At 38.8% G+C, this 22843-nt stretch overlaps 2 protein-coding genes across 2 annotated transcripts; one reads left to right on the plus strand and one right to left on the minus strand.

The window, feature by feature from the left end:
* Window positions 1-326: 326 nt before the first annotated feature.
* Window positions 327-3129, plus strand: psph (phosphoserine phosphatase). Its single transcript, XM_079166077.1, has 6 exons — window positions 327-508; window positions 1094-1237; window positions 1352-1486; window positions 2044-2189; window positions 2394-2542; window positions 2624-3129. Exons 2-6 carry the CDS (start codon window positions 1095-1097, stop codon window positions 2732-2734), a joined length of 684 nt encoding a protein of 227 aa, XP_079022203.1. The 5' UTR covers window positions 327-508; window position 1094; the 3' UTR covers window positions 2735-3129.
* Window positions 3130-3142: 13 nt separating this feature from the next.
* LOC306700927 (protein NipSnap homolog 2-like) lies at window positions 3143-10124 on the minus strand. Its single transcript, XM_079166078.1, has 10 exons — window positions 10021-10124; window positions 8851-8990; window positions 8717-8762; window positions 8279-8373; window positions 7610-7680; window positions 7354-7494; window positions 6602-6633; window positions 5232-5326; window positions 4252-4335; window positions 3143-4076 (listed from the first exon to the last, which is right to left on the minus strand). The coding sequence occupies exons 1-10, from the start codon at window positions 10110-10112 to the stop codon at window positions 4012-4014; spliced, it is 861 nt and encodes a 286-aa protein (XP_079022204.1). The 5' UTR covers window positions 10113-10124; the 3' UTR covers window positions 3143-4011.
* Between the last annotated feature and the right edge of the window lie 12719 nt (window positions 10125-22843).

Below are 22843 nucleotides of genomic sequence, written 5' to 3' on the forward strand. Positions count from 1 at the left end.
GTCCAGCGACGTTATCACGGAGCCGCGGGTTGCCGACCCCTTGTTTAGGATTATGAAATATATAATATATAATTCCGTTTATGAACTTACTCTTATAATTCATTGAATATTTATTGGATAAAAAATGTTCACGGATTTTTGAATGGATGCTAATTTTAAATCTATTTAAAAAAAATCTCACGTACCCCCTGGAGTGCCTTCATGTACCCCCATTTGAGAACCACTGGCCTAACCAACCGGCAGTGGGCTGGTGGGCGGTACCTCACCGGCTTCCCTCTGATTGGTCCAGCGTTCAGCAGCTCTCTTCCTCGTCGTTGAAGCTCCATTGTGAAGCTGCCGTTAGTGCCTTACCCACACCGCTCCCACCAGCAAGTACCACACCACAAACTTTAACCATTTTGTCGAGGACATTAGCGTGGCGTTGCAGCTTGAGTGGTTTACTGTCGACAGTTGAACGGCGGGTGTGTGTGAAGCGCTCTTATCAAGCAAAGTGGACTGCGACAGACAGGTAACGTCAACTCGACATCCTCTCTGAGCTAACGGTTAATCGTAACGTAAAGATGTGACGTTTTAAGTCAGTCGCTTGAAGCAGTACTTTTACTCTAAAGGGAGAACTGGCTGCTCGTTTGACCGAGTTTAATCGTCTTGACGTTTATATTTGGTGTTTTTTTTGGTCTCGCCTTCCTGAGGTCCTCTGCGGTGTACCTCGGGGTGACGCAATCCGTGCAGAAGGTGTCCATAGCAGCCTCTATGGTTCGTTTAGGCTGTTTTATGTAACGCTTCTTTCTTTTCTTTTTTTTTTCTCGCATACCACCGAACCGGGCACACGTGTTTAATTTGAGATCCGTCGATGCAGAAATGTTTGCACATATTTCGGTCAAAGGATGCATTTGCTGCTTCACTGGACAGAAGACAAACCACTGCACACATGGCTTAGTTTAAATTAAATCATGCAGCAGCTGGGGAAAATCCCAGACCTGACGTTTAACCAACCAATTCAGCTTAGATGACTTCTTAGTATAGCTGGATATCTGTACCATCAGAGTTACAAGTCCTTGTAGTGTTTTTATATTGTGTACTTTTCTTTTTCCAGCATGATGCCAACTCTTTCCCAGACAAAGGAAGAGTTCCGGAGAGCAGAAGCTGTCTGTTTTGATGTGGACAGCACAGTCATCAAAGAAGAAGGCATAGATGAACTTGCCAAATTTTGTGGTGTGGGGGATGCAGTCACTGAAATGTATGCAACATCACCATTGACATGCACTGAAAAGTACACCCATATTTTGTGATGTTATCTCTGGATTTGTTGTTGAAATATGATGCAAACGTGTTGCTGTTTTTCACAATTCAGGACTCGGAACGCTATGGGTGGCTCAGTGACATTTAAAACAGCCCTGACTGACCGTCTTTCCATCATCCGGTGTTCCAGGGAACAAGTGAACAAACTGATCACGGATCACCCACCTCAGCTGACTCCAGGTATCAGGTGAGTGTGTGAAGATGCCAGTCAGTCAGTGGACCTGGAGTTCCACCCAGTACAGAAATATCGGTGTGCACAGGAGTACTTTTAACCCACTATTTATGGTAAACAACCCTCTGGCTATAATGCTACCGTGCTTTATGACGGTAGCCATTTAGCACAGAGAATGGGGGAAAAAAAAGATACTCTTTTAGGAAAACTCAAATATTATATCTTATGTATATCTCTGGTGTTGGTAAAAGAAAAACGCAGGCTTCAAACCTTCCAACACAGAATGGTCATCCAGAGTCAGGATGGGTTGTATTTATAGAAGGTTTAGTGGAAGTTGTCTTTATTAGATAAATATGAGAGCTAGCATTAATGCTATGTATGAATTTAGCATTCCTTTGTACACATGCAAAGATGCTTATTTACACACATCAAGCTGTAAATGTGTGGTTTATGTACAACACTGCCTGGCCATAGTTGGTCCAAGAGAGTTTGATATTGCCTACTATACAAAAATGTAAGTGAAAACTTTATCAAAATTCCATGTTGATAAATGGCCATTCCTTTTCATCCAGGGAGCTTGTGGAACGTCTGCACCAGCGAAACATAAAGGTGTTCCTCATCTCCGGCGGTTTCCGCTGCATCGTTGAACACGTGGCCACTCAGCTAAACATTCCCCTGCATCATGTCTACGCCAACCGGCTCAAGTTCTACTTCAATGGTAAGAGCTCAAGGTGACTTTTTGCTGTTTTTTTATAAGAGTGGAACATTGTGAGTGTGTCGGTCTTGAAGAATAAGTGTATGGAAAAAAAGCCCAGAGTGGATTGACACGGCTTGAATCCTTTTAGCTGATATCGAAAGATGCTTAGCTTCGTTCAAAGCCGTCTCTTAGATCTCTCTCATCTCTAATCTGTGTGTTATCCAGGAGAGTATGCTGGTTTTGACGAGAGCCAGCCCACAGCCGAGACTGGTGGAAAAGGAAAAGTCATCAGTATGTTAAAGGAGCAATACGGCTTCAAGACTGTGGTGATGATTGGAGATGGAGCGACTGATCTAGAGGCATGCCCTCCTGCTGTAAGTGTTCACACTGCGCTGCTTAAAACTCTCCATCTTGGTGCTCCGGTGTGATTACAGTGTCGTCTCTTACGTCCTCAGAGTGCTTTCATTGGATTCGGTGGGAATGTCGTCAGGCAGCAGATTAAGGAAAAGTCTTCGTGGTACGTGACAAGTTTTGGGGAGCTGCTAAAGGAACTGGAAATGATTTGAAGAAGCTACAAGAGTACTGTTACTAATTTTTAACATTTTATATATTGCCTCTATGGTTGTGCCTCTGATTGATTCCTGCATTTTCCTTCTACTCTCACTAGATTTTTATAATGAATGAAAATGTTTACATTAGCGAGACCAATTTTACCGTCATGACAATGTTAACTCTATTTACTTTTATACTAGAAGACACTAAAAGAATAACACTGTATGTGGAGGTTTAGAAAAAGATTTGAGTGTTTTTTGCACATTGTGTAGTCAAAGCCTTTAGGTAAGCTAACACAACTCATGCGTGTTGTTACGCAATAAGCAATAGAATTGTTTTATTTCTATATGTAACCAGAGATGTCAAAGACTGAAGTCATGTAAAGAATATCGACATTAAACATGAGAATATGCCGTCAAAGATGTTGTTTGAACTGTTTTAATCTGTGTCTGTGTCCTTCCCTCCACACTGTTCCCTATAACCTGATGAACAAACAAGATAAACATGCTTCCTTTGACAATAAAATCTGATATTACAATGTGCAGCAGCATGACTGCCCACTTGGTGCCAAACTCACTCAGCCACTGATGGACAGTGATAGTTATGCCCCAATAAAACAGTTTCTTAAACTAGGCATGCTGGCTTCACAAGGAGAAAGGGTAGAAGCCATAGTTACAAACACAGTACCATGACACATGACAGGGCACCCAGGAACATCCAGAAAAAAGCAATTGAAAGGAGTAGTTTGCCAAAAAAAACACGATTTATAATAGATCTCAATCAGATATAAAATTATGAGATTTACATGTCATACTTTTATCAGCTTTATGATTAGCAACAGATATCTGAATATACACAGAGGCATTCTCACTTCACTCAGCAAGTGCCACTCAGCACACTTCATAAATAAATAGTTACTATTACTCCCATCTGTCCCGACACAGCTGCTCATCTTTTCACGTAACTTTGGTTGGTTTTAAGCAGTTTTAATGTGGCCCCAGACGTTCCACATAACGACCATCAGGAGGTTTTAATTGGCCAAATTGACTCAACCTCAAAACTGATAAAGAAGTTGTGCATGGCCTTTAAGTGGTTTTGACTATATTGATTGCTGATACATGGCACGCATTGTTGCCTCCTCTGTCCTGGAGACATCCTGAAGTGATAACGCGAGGAGACAAGAAAAGAGAAGGGATGTTTGGCAGCACTGACGGGAGGTTGAAATAATGAAACTGATGTAACATTCAAAAAGTGGGCCCACTTGATTCCAGCTTCCAGCTCAGCTCTCATTTCACTGCAGGGGGGAAGCCTTTGTCGGGATCATAATCCTGGAATCCATATGTTGAATGAGAGGAACTGGAGAGAGGGTGGAAAGATTTAGTGTGTCCTCAAAGTTTAAAGTCTTTTTGACATTGATCAGGTTCAACATATTGTTACACAAGACAAGTTGCATAAAGCCCGATAAGGATTCCAGTCACACAACTACGATCAGCACCTCCTCTTTGTTTAGTAACGACTTTTCTTTGCTCACCTGTGTAATACACCACCTCGTCCCAGCCCTCCTGCTGCCAGGCGCCGCTCCTCGTGTCTTCTCTGGACTGGAGGTCTTTGTAAGCTGTAACCAACAGATCACACGATATACTGTAGCACAGCTCACAGTAAAAGAGATTCACTGCACAGTTTTGCTTGATTTAGTGCTGCAAGTTACAATCATTTTCTTTATCCATTAAACAACATATTTTCTTGCTGTGGAATTACAATGTAAACATGAGGAGACATCACCCTAAAAAGCGAAAGTTGTAAAATAAAGTTGTGGTGAAAGTTATAGCAAAGTAGTGCATATTTACAATTCAATCAGACAAGGCGCAACATGAGCATTCATTTGGAGTCATGTTTGTGTCCACCCGATGAATTATAATTTTGATGTTTCATTTCTTTTTAGCTCTTTTTGTTTGGTCTCCACCAACTTCTAAGGGAAGAATCTTTTAAATGCTCCACGACGTTCACCAGCTAGTCGCTAACTTTATCTGCTGCCTTCTCACAGATCATAGCTCGTCTGCTGCAGCCGGAAACAGGTTTGAGCGAACTGAACCAAAACAAAAGCTGTGATCCAGAAAATCTAAACGAAGAGCTGAACGTGTTAACATGATCTAAAGAGCTGAGAAGAACTGCTAAGTTGGGTCATACCGATATGTTGGTTCTTCACTACAAGTGACCCAGTTCAAATTACACAAAGTAATTGGATCCAATGTTAGTTTAAAAATATCAAATAGTGCAACTGTAAGTTCAGAAAATAATGTCAAATGACCAATGTGACAACTTTAAATGGCTTTTTTTCTTGTCCAGTCAACAGTCCAAAACTCAATATAGAACAAAGAAAATCTAATTTTTCTTTACAAATGACTTAAACAGTTAATTATCAAAACCGTTGTTGAGTTATTTTATGTGAAACTACTAGCATGTTTATCTGCTGACACTGTCGGTTCGTAATTGTCTGGAATCTGAACGTACCCCAGAGGTGATGAACCATATAGAGGTTGCCGATCTGTGAGAAAAACCCTCCCACAGCTTCTCTGTTGTGCTGGCGGTATCCAATGGCTCTGGCCCTGCAGACAACAACAACTTATGTCACAAAGCAGGCCAACATCCAACAGGGCTGCATGTGGCACGAAAAGGAGAAAAGAGCCGGCCTGCGCACACAAGATACTGGACAAGTCCTCAAACAAGGATTTAAAAAAAAAAATCACGATTGAATTGATTCTGGACTGTTCTTCAATCACACAATTGGATTTTTGTTAATGTAAAGTCCATAGTTGTAACTATCCATAGAAAAATCACATCCAACCATAAGATGTGACGCCAATACTTACTGTATGCATGTTTATGAATCTTAACTTAAGCCAAGTCTATGTAAAATGAGTGTTTTAAATCCATTACGTTTTCCCCCCAAAGCAAACATGTTCTTATTCAAAATCATAATCTGTCTGGATACAAAACTATAAAGCTTTAGTTCTTCATGTTGTAACTTTAAAAGGAAGTTTAATCTTTCAGTTCGTCAAATTATATTGAAATTGCCTTAAATTGCTTTGCTGGCATAATCTATATGACTATAGAGGTTTGTTCAAATATGGGCTGGTTAAAGTAAGCATAAAAGCAAACATATGAAAACAATAGTAGCTTTAGGGAAGAATGACATCGCCCTAGCATGATCTTTTAATCAAATATGTTTTTTCCCTCCTATAATAATATGAATCATGTCTGCTTTAATAGAGAGAAGGGCAATGTGAAGCCTCAAATCAGAGAGGCCTGGATGATTTTCAAGTTATAATGAGACATAAAATCATGCAGATGACAGTCAGGAATGACCAGAAACGTGTTAACTGGACTTAGATACAGAAGAGTTGAAAGTATGACGACGTGTCAGTGACACTGGAGTTATCTGTTAAAGCCGACATCACTGACAAAGGTGCAAAACAAGTACAAAGACCAAAACAAAAATCCACTACACAATCAGAGATTAAGAAAAATGTAAGAAAAATGTAAAAAAAAAAAAAAAGTAAAACTAAAGCGTTCACGTCTTCATTTAGATCAATTGCAATCAACTGCATGTCACAACCTGATAAATGTTGACCTGTTGGCTCTTTCAGCTCAAACAAAAAAAAGGATCCATATAATGAATTATTATGAACACACATTTGTAGTGTACATAATATTTCACTTGTATTTGAATCTTGGCTTGAGAGTACGACAGTTCAGCTTAAAAATAGTGCCTCTCTGTGGAATAGCTCTTATTAATGACAGCGTGGGGAGGAAGGCTTCATGTAGTGCAACTGTTCTGTAACTACAGTTCAGTGAATCAAAATGAATCCGGGCTGCCTTACCAGTAATTACCCCACTCAATCATGGTTCCTGGCTGGAAGAAAGAAAAACACAATATTCTTTATTACAATAAATGAGCTTTCCAAAATACCGATTTGGTAACACACCTTCTTTCCAGAGTAAACACACGAACACAAATACATGGTCAAGACGTCACACAGGTATTTTGTCATTGTGGAGATAAACTGCAATAACAACTACACTAATCTTTATCTGGTGCTTAAAACAGCAAACGCCCTGCTGTCTCTAAGGTGGAACTCAAGCAGGGATGAGAGTTAATATCTTGCATTCACCACGTGTCACAGGGAGCACTGATCTAAAGGCAGTTTTTCTTGTCAGATCATGAAGTACGAGTTTATCTGAGGGCGTGTGTCGAGCTTTATGAAGAACTGAGACTGCTTTCAATTTAACCATTGAGCCACTGGTTTGCCGATTTCATTTATGTGTCCATACGTAGATAAAAAGTGTTTATGGGGTGGAAAGAATAGCACAAATGGTGACTGTTTGAGCACCCCTCTCATCCTGAACGCTGAAGTCACACGGTCGTTACATGTCCTGCAGTAGTTTTATGAGGGCGGAGGTCATCTAGAAGTCGAAGAAGCCCCAGCTGCTGAGACGTTGACCAAATTAGACTTTATTCATACAATGAGGGATCAGTCAACTTTCCCTAAAACAAAAGTTTACATCATAGGCTCACCCTCTCACTCCGTCACAGACATCTACATGTGAACAACTATGTCGACGTGTTACCCACCCTGAGCTGGTAGGACCGGAGCTCGTAGATGTTGGGGCCCTCTCGGGGAACAGGCTCGTTCCAGAAGCTGAACTCCAGCAGAAGCTGGTTTCTGCGAGACATCAGCATCTTACCCCGCTCCTTTCTGTAAGCTGTGAACTCCTGCCAATGGTGAACGGGCACCGATCAATAAGCTTTACTTCGACTGACGGCTATGCTCGGCTGTGAGCACTTAACAGGGGAGACACAAACAAGATGTATGTGAGGGAGTCTTTACCTTGTTCTGCTTGAGCTTGTTCATCACCTCTGTCAGAGCCGGGTATCCACCTCTGTAACGCCACAGATGAACTAGGGGAAGGGACACTCAAATGTATCATAGACGCATCACAGAAACCACAGAAAGGTCAACTGATTCAAAGCAGCGTCATTAAACAATATGATGAAAAAAGGACATTCCTCCTACCCTAAAACTGATAAACTATAACATTTGACATCATTATTCTCCCTATGCAAGAGGGTTGGATCAATACACGGCAGGAGTTTCCTAAACTACATACGTCTTTGTGAAAATGTTTTATTTTTATGAATACACTGCATGCTGATAATTGAAGATCATTAGCTAATAAAACAGCTGTTTGATAGTCTGTACAGGTCATATTAAGCAATGGCACTGTATTGCTTTTCATGGATATGTGACTATTAGCTGTACTATCAGGCTAATAATTCAGTATTGCATTGTGCTTCTGTGAACAACAATTAATGCATCATATAATGTAGTTGTGGAACGAGAAGAGTAAAAAACACTGACACAGGAATGCTCAAATAGGGTAGTCTCTACAGTGTCTCTAGGTATGCATGATATGCAGTACAACATGCCTGCTGATTTGCAAACTGTGCAGACCTCAGACCTGTCACACTGCAGATGTTTTGACGTTAGTAATCCTACCGGCCTGGTCTTGCTCTCCATACCAGGTATTCCAGGTGCCCACCAGCTCACAGGGGTAGTACTTATCAGCATGGATGGAGGGCAAAACCTCCTCACTGTGATAAATGAGAAACATCAGCCACTTACTGAAACATAGTTTAACCACCGGTGCATTTCAATCTGCATTCTGTCTATAGGTTGCAAGTCCAAAATTGTTCCTCAACTATTAATAGACAAACTCATCTTACTCATCTTAGGTATGAGCGAGGGCGGTTTGTGAAGGACTGAAGTCATGCCAGCTTGTCAATGACCTCACAGGAATAGACTGCTCAGACGAGAGTAGACAACAGTGTACCGGGTTGTCCCTGTCTCATACTGATACTACTGCTGCTGCTGCCACTACTTGTTCTTAAGTACAAGTAGATAACGGCTCAGACGATCATGTGAAATTACACTCACCAGAGCTTGTTGTATGCATCCAGGCACTCTGGCTTGACATTATGGACTGAAAAAGAAGGCCACACTTAAGAACAATCTCATCATTACTCCAGGATAAATGTTGTTAATGTACAAAAACTGTGAGGAGAACTTACACTGAATTTTGTACAGATTACTCTCCTCATTTTTGGTTAGTAGGTTGGCGTGTGCGTCTTTCCTGGGATCAACTTTCCTCACAAACAGCGACTTGAACCAGCTGTCCTTTCCGTGTCTGCTGGTAGATGTCGTAAATCCTCTGCAAACACAGACGAATCACGATGAACAATAATTGGATGAGAAATGATTTCACGACCATTTTCATGTATGAATCTACAGTAAGACCGGCTTCCTGATATCTGGTCAGATGTTACATAGTCGTATTATCTTTATATGAGCCAAAATGCTTCATTACCACGTTCTTTCACTCATTCACTCAAATCTTGAGGTATTTCCCTTTTTTGCCACAATATAATTCTACTAAACTACAACTCAGAGGCAAATATTGTACTCCACTACATCTATTTGATAACTTTAGTTGCTTTGCAGATTCAGATTAGAAATACAGTGATGTAACAACAAATATGATGTATTATTATAAGGTTATAGGCTGATCCCTGGGGGTAGAATTCACCATCTACCCAGCAGCATGCAAGGTAAAATGAATACAAATGATCTCCGCCTACACTGGCTGCAACATTACAGTGATGTACAGAGCAATGCATCACCAATTCTGATCCAATTATATAACGTTAATGTACATTATTCTGACATTCTGCCAAATGAGTAATGTTGCTGTTAACGTTAAAGTAACGTTACTTTATGTACATTTTAAATGCATGCCTTCTTCTTGTAACATAGTGTTTATACACCTTGATGTCTCTGCTTTTACTCAATAGATCTGAATACCACTAACTGTGCATTAACGACACTGCATCCATCAGAATTATACACTATTATTAAGACAAGCAAACACAACACACATGTTATCCAAATTGACCTTGAGCGTTTGAGAGGTTCAATAACAAAAGATGACAGAAACTTGTATTATTTCACCTTCACCAGCAAATACACGCCGCTTTAAATGTTAAATATCCGGGTATAGACTATTAAGAGGAGTAAGCTCTGGTGTGGGTTAAAGCTGAAGGCCACTGAGGACTAGCAGTGAACGGGCTAGCTTTGCACGAGCTCATCGTCCCCACCGCAGAAACCTGCAGAATGACGCACGAGCTGACAACTAGACGCTCCAGAGATGATTACTGAACATGCACACTGAAGACTGGCCCCACCTGCTCCACACGACGAGCTGTCCGGCCGACTGGGCCCTGCTTGTAGCCCGAGCCAGGCCACCGCTCACTCTGTGAAGGACTCCGGTCGCCATCTTCAACGGTTCTCCAAGCACAGACGCAGTTACCACCTCTGACCACCAGGTGGCGGGGCAGCGCCTCAGCTGTGATACCGTGTAAGTACCACAAACTCACTGTCACAGGTACAAGTACAAGTACAAGCATGTAAGTATAATCAGGAAAATGTAGCCTACTTATTAAGTATTACGAGTAAAAGTAATCAATGCAGGACAAGTATCCCCCGTGAGTGTAATTTTTCATTATGGATTAATCTGCTGATTATTTTCTCCATCAATCAAATGAATGTTTGGTTTTTAAACCATTACCAGTTTAAAGTGACACCTCCACAATGCTTGTTTTGTCCGACCAAAAGTACAACATTCAAAATTGTTCAAATCTTCAAATTTAATAAACTGGAACCATAAAATGTTTTTAGTTGAAAAGTGAAATTATTATCAAAATAGTTGCAATTATTTTTCTGTCAACCAACTAATTGATTAATGGACTAATATATATAGCTGTACTTGTGGGTAGTTTTATTTATAACAAAAGTAAAGTAGAAATAATATTGTGTGCCTAGGAGATAGAAAACATTAATGATACAATAAACAAGTGAATTATAAAGGGAACAAAAAAACGAATTCAACATGTTTCTATCAGAGGGTTATTCACATCTAATATACCTTTTTAATTGCTGATATTTTGACTTGTCGTTGTAGAAAAAGTGTTTACTTGGACACTATCTGGTTATGATATTTTTCTTCGGAGTATCCTGGTTATGTTTTGCACATTTAAACATATCAAAAGCCTGCGGCCTTATCCCAGTTTTGAAAAACCTGGATATACCTGGAGTACCCCGATAGAAACCAGGATTCTATGGCATCTAAAAACCACATCCAGGTTTTCAAATATTCTTATAAAGTATGGATCATAGTGACTGAGGAGGTGAGAAACCAAGACACATTAAACAAATATCTCTTTGTTTTCAGAGGTATGATTTGTTCAAAGAAACTTCTCAAGACTTTTTATTGAGGCGTCTTATCTTATAAATTAAATATTTGTTGAGAATAATGTGAAGATTTATGATAAGAGCGTAGTTAAATAAAATATAGACATCCGTACTACTGTAGTGAGTTTCCCTGTCAAATAGTTTTCCAAATCTTTAAGAATTTCTCCGTATGGGTAATTAACCGTTTAATAGACTCAGTTTCTACATTACAATTGCTACATTATCTTCTGACATTAGGACTGTATTGGAGTCTACTTCATTACAAGTGTAGCACCAATATGCTTAATAGTGAAAGAGACCTCTCTCATGACATTACTAACAAAGAAAACCGGTTAAGTTGCTGCTGTTGCCTTTTTGTTTTACAGCAGATGTTTCAACTTGTCACAAAGAAAACAAAGGTGTAACTGATATAAATAAAGATGACTCTGTTGTTCACATACTGCCAAGCCAATGAGCCAACACAATAGCAGCGCCCTGGAGCTAGAACACAACCTAATTAAGGTTATTAATAACACCTGTGCCTTTCCTGCCTTGACATGTAGAAATGTCTGTGGTAGATTTGAAGGAATCCGTCCCTTCTGTAGGCTTTATTAATACAAAATGCAATACTTTGAATACATCTCCGCAGTTCAAAAACACTACAACATTAAGAACTTCATTTAAGAACATTAAGAACATTAAGAACCTTCTAAATAATGATCACACATAATCATCAGTGTCACTGATGATACATGTTCCAAAATGACTTACAACTTAAGGTGGATAAATACTCACCAAACCAGACTACACCGGTTGAACAGCAGGGAGCGCCACAACTCAATCTTTAGCACATCAACAGCAATTGTAGTGCACCGCTAAGACCACAGTCCAGTTACATGAACAATATAATATGGACACCATCAGACTGAATCGCACTGTGTGAAACATGTTCTCCCATCCTCAAACGTAGCAGATATCGTTACTTCACAAACCTGTCTCTGCAGCGTGACCTTTGCAATACTGGCACACATATATATATATATATAGCTATATACAGTATAGCTCAGACAAAAACCTGAGACGATAAGATGCTGATTCTTGTGAGGAGGTTCTTATATTTTTTTAAATATTGTACGGTAAGGCCTTCAGGAAGAGCACCTCAGAACTGTACAGGATCCAGTTGCTGCAGAAAATGGAGAGGTTACTGGGTTGTAAGCGTGGAGGAATACGACTGATTTATTATTTGACAGAGTCACAATGAAGCTAACGGGGACCATATTGCAAAAAAGCCTATTTGGCTTTAGGAGAAAGACTTACCATCAGTGGAATTCAGAAACTAGGGATTTGTTTCAAAGTTCAAAGACATGAATCATAGGGGAGTGTTTTCTCTGTGAAACATTTTTGAATAAAAACAGGCAAAATGTGGACGTGTCTGGGAATTCAAAGTATGATTGTATCCACTTAAATTGTGCCCTTTTAGTTTGGACATTTTTCGAGGTGGTTCATTTTATTATTGTATGTCTGTAGGAAATATTTTCTTATTACCTGCATGTGATGCCAAACGGTTTATTTCTAGAGCAACATCATCGTATAATATCACTTACTAAATAACACCCGATAATGTCATCAACATTGTACATCCCCAACAGTGGTTTTAGCCAGATGTACCTAATAAACTGGCAACTGAGTGTACATCTTGTGTTGTAATCATGACTCAATGCAGCTAAATGAAAGTAAATCTTAAGTACAATCCTCACCTTAGGTCCACCAGCTGGATTTTTGCAGATCTTTTGACTTCATCACTCAGTTTTCATTAGCTGAGGGAGTTCAATGGTCGTGGAGATGATTCTGTTGACATGCAAACTCAGTTGCTGTTATCATTTCACACTTCTTGGAGGACTTCTTGTTCATGTTGGCTTTAAAGTGGATATAGAGCTTTGACAAAACAATCCCATCCCCCTTGTCCACTTGCTAGCTATTTTATAGGTTTTTCAAACTGCAACAAAACAAACCTCAGTGGTTAAAAGCTCCAGAAAAAAGCAAGTAAGTGGACACTGAGGTTTTTCTTTTGTGAAACAACTTTTTACAGAGTCAAGAATGAATGTTCATGTTTTAAATATATAATTGTCTATCTTGCCTCTATTTCGGGTCCCACTATGAGTTTGGGTGTAAGTTAGGAAGGCAGATATGAATTCAAATGTCATATTATCTTTAAATTAATGTATATTTTGGATTTTATAGACTTCAGTTTTATTATTCCTTATGCTGTAATTATGTGTTTCTTTCGTGTGGCTTCTGTCTTAAACACAGCATTGAACAGCTGCAGCATAATATCCTTTTGATTCATGTTCTTCATTTATGTGGTACAAGACCATGCTGATGGTGGTTCGGTGCTTCCCTGCAACTCTAAAATCCTTTACAATATACTGAGATTTCGCTTGGATACCATGAGATTCTCTAAACCAGGGCTTCAAGAAGAACAGCTGTAAAAACAGCTGATATGAATCCCCCACTAATGCACCAGAAAACCATGGATGGCATTCATCAGGGAGTTTCGAAATAAAAAATAAAAAAAAGGTCTTTGCTTAACTCTTTTGAACCCGCATAGCTAAATCCCTCACTGCAGCCTTGTATGTCCTGGGTGGATCAGCAAATTGAAAATCTCCAAGCCAAATTATCTAACCGGCTGTCTTTGCAGTGTCCCTCTCCCTCCTCTTATTATCTTTGGCTTTACTAAGGACATGCTTGCTGTGAAAAGCTCTCCAAGAAATGCTGTAGGACTTGTGAGAAAATGCTTAAATTGTGTTTGTCTTGTCGGGGCACAGCAGTGAGTGAATGCAGCAGCACTACTGCACACAGTGGCACTAAAACATGCATCATGTTTGATGTGAGCTGATTAACATCCTGGAATACGTCTATGTTTTTATTGAAACGATGAGAAAATGACTGTTGCCAAGAATTACCAGAGTGTGCCCAATCTAAAATGTTCCCTGGAGTGAGATTTCGATTGTTGACAGACCACTGGGACTCAGGCTTAAAACAACGCTGTGTATCTTGATGTTTGTCATTTTTAGGGAACACTTTAAATGGAGTCCAGATCAAACACTGAATGAAGACACTGTGATTCTCCTCTCATCCACCATGTGTCTCATGGCCCTGCAGATGTCTTCTGAACCCTTCATGTATGTCTCCATATTGTTAATGTTTAACTGGTTTATCTACAGTATCAGTGCTGGAGGAAGTACTCATACAATAACAATTAAAAAACTAAAAGTAAAAGTCTTGCATTAAACATTTTTTACATAATTAAAACACATATTGTGCCTAAAACATAAAAGTAAAAGCCCTTATGGTAGAAAATTGGCACCAGTGAGTGTTACAAAATTAAGTATTGATTATTATAACTGTTGTAGTTGTCAATGTTGAGCTAGTTTTAATGATTGTGTATACCCTTTAGTTTATTTATAACAGTGTAGCATATTTTATAGGAGCAACAGGTTTTGTATGTATCTTAATCTGCGAAGTAAGTAATTATATTTGGCAAATAAATGCAGAGCAGGGAAGAGTACAATATTTCCATTTAGTGGCGGAGAAGAAGTGGTATAAAATTGAAATACTCAAGTAAATAAAATGGTACCCACAGCACCACTGTATGTCACAAGTGTCCCGACTATTGAAGAAAATATATCCAAGAGTAAAGTTACTATTTTTAAAAACATTTTGACCTTTGCCACTGTCTTCCTTTCTTTGTCTGACCCCTGTTTGTGTCTGGATTTATGTCAGGTTTTAAAACCTCTTTACTTACATTCCCACCAGGTACAGTGTAAGCTGCTGTGCTACTGCCCTGTAGGCCAGCTATACAAATTCACTTACATGACACATGTTTTCACAGCAATGCAACTCACTGAAAGACAGATGATATCATTTAATCAACCCAATAAGTGAGGAAAAGAGCTATTATTTATGAAAGGCGGAGTCGATGACACAAATGAAAACTTAGTTTAAGCTGACAAGGCTGAGTCTGATATCAATTATTGAAAATATTGAGTTGTTGAAAGCTACCATTCTGTGTCAAATTAACTTTTATGATGTGACATGTCTCTAACATACTATCTTATAAGATTTAAATACATTCATATGAAAGGGTATGTCTGAGGTTTAACCTTTGTGTTGGACAATCAAGTCTCCTTTGTCTGGTCAAGAGCTCTCTGGCTTGCCGATTTATATATTTCTTTCTTAAATAATCCCTCAATCAGCCTTTGAGAGTGGACAGAACGCGGTCTTGGGAAATACAGAAATCCTGTGTGCTTAATGTGGTATTTCATGACGTCGGACTCTTTCGTCGTCTGTCTTTGGTTTATTCGTTCGGCCATCCAAAGCGTTGCACTCCTTCTCTATGCAGTGGTACTTTACCATGAGGTCAGAGGTGTGAATGAAAAATGAAGTGTCCATCGCGCAAGGCCAAAAATAAGGTTTTTAAGAAGGCAAGAACAGCCTTCATGAGTCTTTTTTAACCTATGAGATGTTTGTCTGGAAGCAATTTAGCACTTACATCTTAAGACACACAGAAAGGCATCACAGATCACAGCGGGGCTGTTCTCATACATCACAGGCCCCAAGGTCTCTCAACAATATTATTTCATAAAATGGCAGAAAAAGAGCATGGGCTTCCTTCCCACAGCTCAACAGTGGGCATGTATGAGATAGCTTCCTTTTGATGGATGAGTGGTAGGCCTAAATATTGTCTCTCATTCGTCCCGATCAAACGTTTTGTCATGATTATATCATCCGTCCCATGGCAACTGGAACAACTAAACCAGTGTTTTTCAACCTTTTTTTTTACATTAAAAAAATCCCGCGGCACACCAACAACCAAAAACGTTATAAAATGACACATTGTAGCATAATACAGCATTAGGGGTGTAACGGTTCACAAAATTATCGGTTTGTTTCAATACGACACAGAGGTGCCACGGTTCGGTACGTTTTTGATACAGCAAAAAAGCAGAAATGCCAGATCCTGGAACATGGAAGAGTATTTCATTACCTAGCCAGCCACTATATTGCAGGCTCGGACGCTCAACGATGACAAATTATTTGCAGCAACAACATTTTTTTGGACCGATTAAGTGAAATTGGAGATTTTCCCAAAGCACACCTGACGATCTCTCATGGCACACTGGTGTGCCGCGGCACAGTGGTTGAAAATCACTGGACTAAACTATCTGCTCAGGCATATTTTAATGTTTTTTACCATCACAAAAACATGCAAAGGCTTTGTATTAATGATAGAATTATCATAAATGGACCATAACACAATCAAATACAGTGATGTGTAAAAAACTCCTCACAACATCCTGCATTTGTTTCCCCCACAGAAAAATGTGCTATTGATCTGCAGCTTTATCTGCTGCCATATCTGTAGAATCATTCCTTCATTTTCCATATACACATTTTTTCTATTTCAGGGTCACAGGAGGCTGAAGCCTACTATTTGTATTCCTCCTACATTGACCTAATAACCCCATGTGGAGAAGTATCTATCCGAACAAATATCCTACCTGGAAAAAAGTTTGGATATGAATATGGACGTTTCCTCATGTGCTATTGATGCTGTTTCAGTTATTAAATTTCACTTTTTTACCACTTCCAACATTTAATGTGATGGACTATGTCATATTTATTGTGATTGTTTTATTTAGCTCTATTTATAGGGATTAAACCTGGTCAAAGCTACCTCCGATATAAATAACATTAGGGCTGTCATTTTATCTGAAGCGTTTTCTTTTTTAAAAAGAAATTCAAGCCAACATTTTGAAAAACAAAACTTTGTCCTCAATCTCTGCTATTTTGAAGATTCTGCTATTGAGCCGGATAAAAAAATATGTCTCTACTCGTGTTAATTAAACCGGAAATGACACATCTCCTTGCATGTTTTGTACAATCTGCCAAAACATTTTCAATTTATTATAATATTTGGAAATATAAAATATTTTATACAGATAGATGTTCCTGATAATATAACATATATAATACAATTCTGGTAATCGGTGGTATCGGAACCAGAGAGATCACTTCGGGCTGCCATTTCTGGGTCTGAGCCGTCTGAACTTGGAGCTGAAACGGAAGACATTATTACATTTGATGTGTTATGTTGGCCCGAAGAGCCTGTGGAGTTTTGAAATGTGTTCAAAGCAGCGGTGAGTTTGTCTTTTCCTTTTTTTCTTTCAGTCAAGTCTTCATCAACCTGTCAGTGTTCATTTCTCAATAATAAGCCACCTGCAGCAATCCATCTTGGTTTGGTGGTTGTATTTTACAGTTTTACAGTAATTTCATATGTGGCATTCATTTTACAGTTAAATGCGGGCAGTAATGTTGGAAAGGATGGAGTGTAACGTGTAGGTGGAGGAATTCTTATTTTCTAGGTCAAAGTTTCAAGGTAAATAACGTTATCGACTGCACTCACCTTCTGTTTACTGACTGTTGAGTTTTTCTTTTTAAATGTAACGTTCAATATTTTTCCCATGGGTGTATGAAGAAGTTTTCCTAATCAGCATTATGTTAACGTTACTTCTTGTAATAGTTGATTTTTTTACTTAGACTGGAGTTGCAATCTAATGTTACGTTTACATTATTAGTAAATGTAAGGTTTAATATTTTTTATTGATACTACTATTTATTTTAGTTCATGAAAAGCTGAAGCCTTAGATGAGAATAGGAAATGATTCATGTTTGCAATAAATGTCATTATGAATGTTGGAAAAATGGTAGGGTCATCATTTTGTTGGTTATTAAACGGGCCTTATTTGTTTTTCCGTAGAAATGCTAATAGAAGCACAGTGATCCTGAGAGGTGGGAATGAGTGGGAGACTAAGGTAAACATTGACACGACAGATAGTGTAATGAAGCAAAAGGGTCTAAAAGAGGAACATTCCCTCTGAAGTTTGTACTGTAAAAAACTAATGTTTTTTATGTTCCTGGTGACGCATTACCGTGTATAATTCCAGTCTGATTTCTCACAGTCAGTGGCACAGAGTTAGCCATCATCTTTTGAATTATTTGAGCGTCCTTCGTCTTCTTGCCGAATACCTGTGAAAAGAGAGAAACCTTTGGCGTTGGATACAGGATGGGTGGCATCAGAGGCTCCACATCCACAATTTGGGTGGATGGAAGGGGACAGAATGTAGTCTAGTATTGTAAACTGAGACACTGAAATGTTCTGTTTATTTTCTGGACCTTCCATCATGTCATGCCATTGTCAGCCTGTGTTACAGTCGGCCTTTACTCTTTTTTACGTGGTAAAGGTTTTCATTTAGATAACAGAGGTTTATTACTGAGATTCATGATTAGCTGTTGAGACAACTGGAATACAAAAAGGATACTTTGCTCACTTTGACTCTGCAAATCACAGTGGTTCAATAAAACAGCTTAAGTGAAAACATCGCTGTCTCTCGTCGTCATGCTGACATGTTTCTGATTTTAATTCTCCTGCAGTTCTGAACTTCTTTTCCTCAAATGCATTCGACATTAGCTTAAAAAGACTCTAAATACTACATTGTCATGCTGGGTGTTTGTAGCCTAGCTGCCAGATATTAACAGGTATTAGGATGCAGATATAAACGGTTAAACAGAGCAGAGTAATACTTGAATTTAACTATACATTTAACTTAATATACTGTTGGATACAAGTTAATAAAAAAAGGCTAATGTAACATATGGCTTCCAATGACAACAATAAATCATACCTCATCTGGGGATTGTATCTGGTAAAAGTAGCTTTCTGGAAGCAATGCATTAGAGCTATAGGTGCAGAGTAATGGTAAACCAGCAGATGTTAATGTGTCGACTGTGCTTCCAAAAGCTGTTAGACAGATATGTCTGCTACAGGGGCTGAATAGATGCCTTTGTTGACAGTATATGCAAACATATATTCTATGATTATTATTTTTAAAGGTCACAGTAGTACTGGACCGGGCTGATTAAAGTACACTGATTTTATATTTTATTTCCAATGCTATCAAGCGAAGCACTGAAAATGAGGTTAATGTTGGGATAATATTCCAGCTGCAAAATATTTAGGGATCTTCTGTGAATTCCATGTGTAATTTGCATCAGACATTGCATCAGCCTCTCATGAGAGTACTACTTCAGTTTAGTACCATATGTCCCATGAATGACACAACAGGTAGAGAGATTAGGCTGAACAGGAGAAACTGTGACTTAGTCAATACAGTGAAAAGCTATGTTTGTGTGGCAGAACATGCAGATATGCATCACTTTAATGTGTGAAAATGGCATGACAATATCATCAATCATTTCATGCAGTGAGAATTACCTCTTTATATTTGGTATTGTAAAACTAGCTGTAGTTACCAGTAACATGAATCAATGACTTATACTGGCCTTTGTTTGGATCTGATGGATAAATAACCCTTAGCGTTATAGCTGTAATACACTTTAGACATCTGTGTGTGTCAGTTAAACTACATGTAATGCATATCGTTCGTTTGCCCTTTTTTATTTATTCCTATTACAATCATATGTATTAGATAGTTTACAGTAGAGGGTCAGGAAACATGCTTAGGTGCCTAATACCTAATTCTTAGTTCCTTATTGTAAGTACCACTGACATTTATCAGCATTTTATAAGACACCATGTTAAGTTTCACTCAGGCAAATGTTTTCAGTATTAGGTCACATGCAGTAGACTTTTTAAAAGCGTGAGCCAGACTGCACATCTGAATATTATTATCATGAAACACAGTTTCCATGAGAGGAATTGAGATGTATAGTCATAGAGTGGTACGTTAAGTTTAATTTTTTTAACAAAAACAAGGTAGATGTGTATCCTGGCTGCTTTAGAGGTACAGCAAAATGTCATTCACACAGTACCAACAACAGGGATATCACGAATATTATCTTGTTATTTCAACTTAAGTTCATACAGATACCCAACCCAATATTGTTTTCATAAGAGATCAGTCTGGATTTGGCAAAGATGCACGATTGCGAACCATGTCACAAATGCATTAGATTTAAGGATGTTGGGTCCATTCATTGTAGCGGATAACAACAGATGGTTTTACTTGAAGGGGAAATCCTGTAGGGTTTACTTTTCTGTGGCTTTTTCTTGTTTGATAATATTGTCATGGTGGTTCGTGTTTATTATGCAGATACACGCATCTCCGAACCAGCAGGGTGTTCCAGTAAGATAACGAGAAGTTACTCCAAAAAAAGACGATTCTATCATCATGGAAAGATACTCTGACAAGACTGTGGCAAACATTGCCTCCATATGAGAGTGATGAACCTGCGTATGTTCAAAGTCAACAACGTCAGGAAGGAAAAATGCCCCGAAAAGTCAATGAAGCATGTTTAGGTGGAAATATTTTAAGAAAAAAGCTTGTGACAAAACGTTACTTTCTTCATGAAAATGCACTGATTTTGTTGGACTCAAGCTTGTGAGAAACAGAAAGCAGCGTTGGACGACTACGTTGTTTGGAACTGCTCTGGTCTGTGCTCACAATTCACCTCATTGTTAGCGCAGAGAAGTCGATAAACTGTGATGCGTGTGACGCGTCCAAGAGCCGATGTCCTGAACTTTAGAACTGTCAAGCCAGACATTACAGTTGCTTGCATTAACAGCAATGCTACACCACTTCTGTTCTTATCTTTGTTCCAGCTGATTTTAATTTCTATTAATACACTGTAATTCTTTGTTTTCTAGCAAGTTCAAGCAATAGTTCCATGTTGGTTTATTATGGGAAAGTTAAAACATTGATGATGGTGTGCAGCATGTGTGAAATTGCTTTGGCCTACACGATAAATCAACAAAACTGGAACTTGGAAAAGGTCAGTGAAGTGGGATTTAAGTTCTTTATAGCTGAAGTTAAGGAAATGATCACTCCAGAGCTTGGTCCTGGAAACTGCACTGCATTTATAATATTTGTTTCCAAAATTAAAATTGATGGGGAAAAAAAAAGCTATATGCCCAACGTTTAGCAGCACTGTTTAGTCTTCACGGATTGTCCATATCCCCAAAACATAATGAATTACCCACCAAGCCATGTTTTCATTTACAGTAATCTACTGAAGTCACTGTTACACTCATCTGACTGAGGCTTTGACCCGTGGCTCCAAAAAGACTTTCTTCTATGTTCAGATAAAATGCCTTTTGATCTGTACTCTTGGATGCACTGTATGTTGAACCATTCTGTTATCTCTTTAGCAGTCATCCAAACAGCTCATAGGGTCCGTGTAGTGCTGCAGTGGACTCATGTTGGGCTGTAATACTATCTATCTGTAATCCTACCAAGTCTCTCCGCAACTGCAATCACGAACACAATGTTGCAGTCCGGTTTTTCAGCACATAACTTTTAAGCAATACTGTTGCTGGATGTCATTTGACCGTGTATTGGGCATTGGAGTCTGCCAACCCGGCTTTCATCTCTCCAATGCGATTGCAACATTTGAAAGGCCAAACATGCTCCAACAGATGTAATCATTTGGTGCACTTTTTGCCAACATGACCTTGAAATTAAGGAGGATTGATTCAGTCTTTTGAATTGTGATGCTTCCCAGATGTGAATCATTTTTGTGTTGGTATTCACTCGAAAACCCAGTTTGACATGAGCGTGTTTGTCTGTTTTGTCACAAACATGATTCATGTTTGTTTTTTGTGGGTGTCACACAAAAGAAAAGGTTAGATTAGTTATAGTGTTTGGTATCAACTTTTATTTGCTGTATCTAGTTTTGTCCAGCAGAAACACAGATTTGTATCCAGCTGATTAGTTTTTGGTAAACATTTAGATTTAGTTTGTAATTTGTTTGATTTAGAATTTCCCATTTATTCCATTTGAGGTGAAGTCAAAGCAAAGTCAAAATACAGTCAGTGAATGGCATCTTGTGCTGCAGAGTGATTACTGTTTCATACTTTCTAGTGTTTTACTGCCAACTCAAAAAGCATTAATCTACAGGAACTACACTTGACTCCTTGTTTTAATTTTGTGCTTTTCATTTGATTTTGGTTCGTCTGTCAGATACTTAAAGAGCAAGTCTCCATCGACACTATGTTAACACAATTTAGAGTTGTTCAGAAAGGTTAATCCTTTCCTCTTGAATCGATAACCTGAGACACAAGTTTAAATAACTATTGTCGTGCATTTGGGAGTTTTGAATTGATGGTAAGCTGCTGCTGATCTGTGTAATTGAAATATACACTTGGCTTTTTAACATAGAGCAACATCTTTAATTCCTCCCACAGCACTGCAGCTGAATCAATAGCCAGAGTCCTCGACCAACTGTCGAGAGGATCGTCAATTAATTTAGCAGAAAAGCACCTTCCGTCTCAAACCCAATCAAAGCGGACGAGTAGCTGATGGACTGTATGACACCTTTACACTTCCTGGGAATTATATTTTTCTCAGGCCTGTTATTCAGGGGAAAATAAAAGCAATTAATTATAAGCCTTTACAAAATAGTGTATAAACCCCTAGTGATTTATAGCAAACAAGCGCATTTCTGTACAGTCCCGTTGTGCATTTGTGACAGTGATATATGACAAGGGAAGCTTATCTGAATGTGATCTAATATTTCTGGCTGTCTAGTTCATCCGCTGTGTTAATGTTTCCCTGGAAAATGCATTAGGTTGCCTGGTTGACAAAAGTTAACAGTTATTATAAGCACCTGCTATTCATGTTGTATACATGCACTGTTGGAACAATCCTTTCTGTAATTTTTTTTTTCTTTTCTGTAAACCTCTTCCATGTAGAAAAATCT

Source organism: Pholis gunnellus (assembly GCF_910591455.1).
Source record: "Pholis gunnellus genome assembly, chromosome: 9".
Lineage (NCBI taxonomy): Eukaryota > Metazoa > Chordata > Actinopteri > Perciformes > Pholidae > Pholis > Pholis gunnellus.

Excerpts from the sequence above, each read along its gene's own strand:
- psph (XM_079166077.1), top strand. The coding sequence starts at position 1,095 with ATGATGCCAACTCTTTCCCAGACAAAGGAAGAGTTCCGGAGAGCAGAA. Across the intron at positions 1,238-1,351 it reads GGGGATGCAGTCACTGAAAT|GACTCGGAACGCTATGGGTG; the intron begins GTATGCAACATC and ends TTCACAATTCAG. Across the intron at positions 2,543-2,623 it reads TAGAGGCATGCCCTCCTGCT|AGTGCTTTCATTGGATTCGG; the intron begins GTAAGTGTTCAC and ends TTACGTCCTCAG.
- LOC306700927 (XM_079166078.1), bottom strand. The coding sequence starts at position 10,112 with ATGGCGACCGGAGTCCTTCACAGAGTGAGCGGTGGCCTGGCTCGGGCT. Across the intron at positions 5,327-6,601 it reads ATTGAGTGGGGTAATTACTG|GGCCAGAGCCATTGGATACC; the intron begins GTAAGGCAGCCC and ends TGTTGTCTGCAG. Across the intron at positions 4,336-5,231 it reads TATGGTTCATCACCTCTGGG|CTTACAAAGACCTCCAGTCC; the intron begins GTACGTTCAGAT and ends TGTTGGTTACAG.